This window comes from Condylura cristata, unplaced genomic scaffold (assembly GCF_000260355.1).
Source record: "Condylura cristata isolate star-nosed mole 26May11 unplaced genomic scaffold, ConCri1.0 scaffold00014, whole genome shotgun sequence".
Taxonomy (NCBI): domain Eukaryota; kingdom Metazoa; phylum Chordata; class Mammalia; order Eulipotyphla; family Talpidae; genus Condylura; species Condylura cristata.
Genome location: NW_004567115.1, coordinates 5,604,652 through 5,606,770, shown reverse-complemented (window position 1 = coordinate 5,606,770; position 2,119 = coordinate 5,604,652). Strand labels below are relative to the sequence as shown.

The 2,119-nt window shown below is 41.1% G+C and overlaps 1 protein-coding gene across 1 annotated transcript in view; it reads right to left on the bottom strand.

Moving 5' to 3' along the window:
* Positions 1-2,119, bottom strand: part of SLC9A9 (solute carrier family 9, subfamily A (NHE9, cation proton antiporter 9), member 9) — a 525,806-nt gene that overhangs the window by 297,811 nt on the left and 225,876 nt on the right. Inside the window, exon 7 of the mRNA XM_012724853.1 lies at positions 1,328-1,433. Within this exon, the coding sequence (XP_012580307.1) occupies positions 1,328-1,433 (106 nt within the window). The remainder of the gene's footprint in view (positions 1-1,327; positions 1,434-2,119) is intronic.

The following is a 2,119-nucleotide window of genomic DNA, read 5'->3' as shown; positions in this document are numbered from 1 at the left end:
TGTTGAGAGTGGCATGTTAAAGTCTATGTATGCATTCTCTCTGAGATACATTTTCATAGATGACAGTAGTTTCCTAATATATTTTGGTGCTCCTTCATTTGGTGCATATATGTTGATGATTGTTATTTCTTCTTGTTGTGTTGTCCCCTTAACCATAATGTAGTGGCCTTCTGTATCTCTTTAACCTTTTTAGTTTGAAGTCTATTTGATCTGATATAAGTATAGCCTGATTGGTCACAGATGGAAATTTATTCAAGGAAGCAATGCTTGATGCCTGAGATTTCCGACTTTTAAATCCCAGCCTCAGCATTTATGGGCCAAGTAAGCAAGATATAGTTAGTTTCTAACTTTGAGTAGGTCTGCAAGTTAATGAGAGTATCCATGAAAGGCAATTACTCAGCACTGGCTCTTGCTATAATTCCAGTATATGCCAACTTTTATTATTCTTTACCCTTAAAGTACCATCTTTAAAAATGCAAACACCCAGGGAGGCATGCCTTGTTACCAGTTAACATTTCAGAGGAGATTCCCACCGTTTGAATGGCAATTAAGGTGTAGTGAGCAGCAAGAGACCAACGATTGAAACCTGGGAGAAGCCAAGAACTAGGCCAAAGAGAGAAATAGCTTTACATTTTGCTCGGAGCCACAGTGATTCTTCTACATGGAAAAGCACCCAATCATTGCAGCCATCCAAGCGCAAACCCTGGCTGCTGCAGGAAAGTAATCTAATTGCTGAATTCAGATCATAAGATCCATGGCCCTTGGGACCTTAGGGAATGCCCTTCTCTCTATCAACTGTTCCACCTCAGAGGACTCTATATATGGATTTTCTATAATAGGAGATATTAAAGTATGAAGTCTACATATTAAAGCTCTTTGTTTTCTGACCTGCCACAGAGCATATGCAATGACCTTGGACACTGATGTGTGCACTGCACACCCCCTTCAGAGGCCACCTATGTGGTTTCTTGCTTTAAACAGCTGGTGGAAAGTCTCAGCCTCTTTTTACAAACATTCCTTCAACATTTCCATTTTTAAAGATACCCATCACCTCTATAAATCAGTATTTTGTAGATTTCAGCATCCTTTACTAACCAGCAAGGACAGAAGAGGAAATGGCATTTTGGAGACTTTCAGTGAAGCTGTTGAGTACCAAATATATGTGTTATCATTATCTTTTCACCCTCAGGTACCCAGGAGGAAGGATGCAAGCACAAACCTATATTTAGAGACTCCATTTCACCTATTGCAGGAACAACGAGGAGTCCACCCAGAGACACACATACTTATTCACACTTCCAGCTCTTTTGCAGGATGAAGCACTGACCTGTTAGACCGGCAGCCTCAGCAGACAGGAAGGCACTCCAAGACAAGAGGAAAAACAGGCCTGTCTCCAGCATCGGGAACTCACAGAGTTTGGTAAATTTGGTCAAGTGACAAAGAAGTGTTAAGGAAAACATCAACTGCTTTGGAGATAAATTTCCCTCCTGACAGAGAAAAATGAACTGCATTGTGACAGTTTTAGAATAAGGGAATTGATTTTTAGGCCTGACAGGGAGGTTGTAACTCTCACTGGGACCTATTTTGAAGGCTAGCATGAGCTCCACAGGGGCTGAGGACTCTGGAATAAATACAAGCCTGTGTTCAAATAATAATAGTAATAATAATAAAGTGTCTCACTAAGAGGATAATATCAGCTAACTCTGGGTACAAAGTCCTTTGGTTTGGCTTCAACACTTGGGTGTGTCTCTCAGGATACCACAGCAGAAAGCAAAGGCATGGAGAGTGTGGCTGAGGTGGGGGTACTGTAGTCTGCTCCCTGAGGGTACTAGTCTGTGGAGAGATAACCTTGATGAGACTGCTCTCTTAGGGATGGAAATTCGATCAAAAGATTTCATGTTTGACAATAGGGCAGCTACTTAGGCCTTCTTGGTATAAGTAGGATGAAGGAAGGACATGTTATTTCTAGGTCAAGCAAGATACTCTTTGGCAATGGCTCATTTTACCTGGGTGGAAACTTGATACTCTATAAATAGCAAACAGAACAAAAGCATAGTGATCCCAGTTATGCAGAGAGTGGGTTATGGAGAGATGATCAGGAATATAGGTAGATATAACA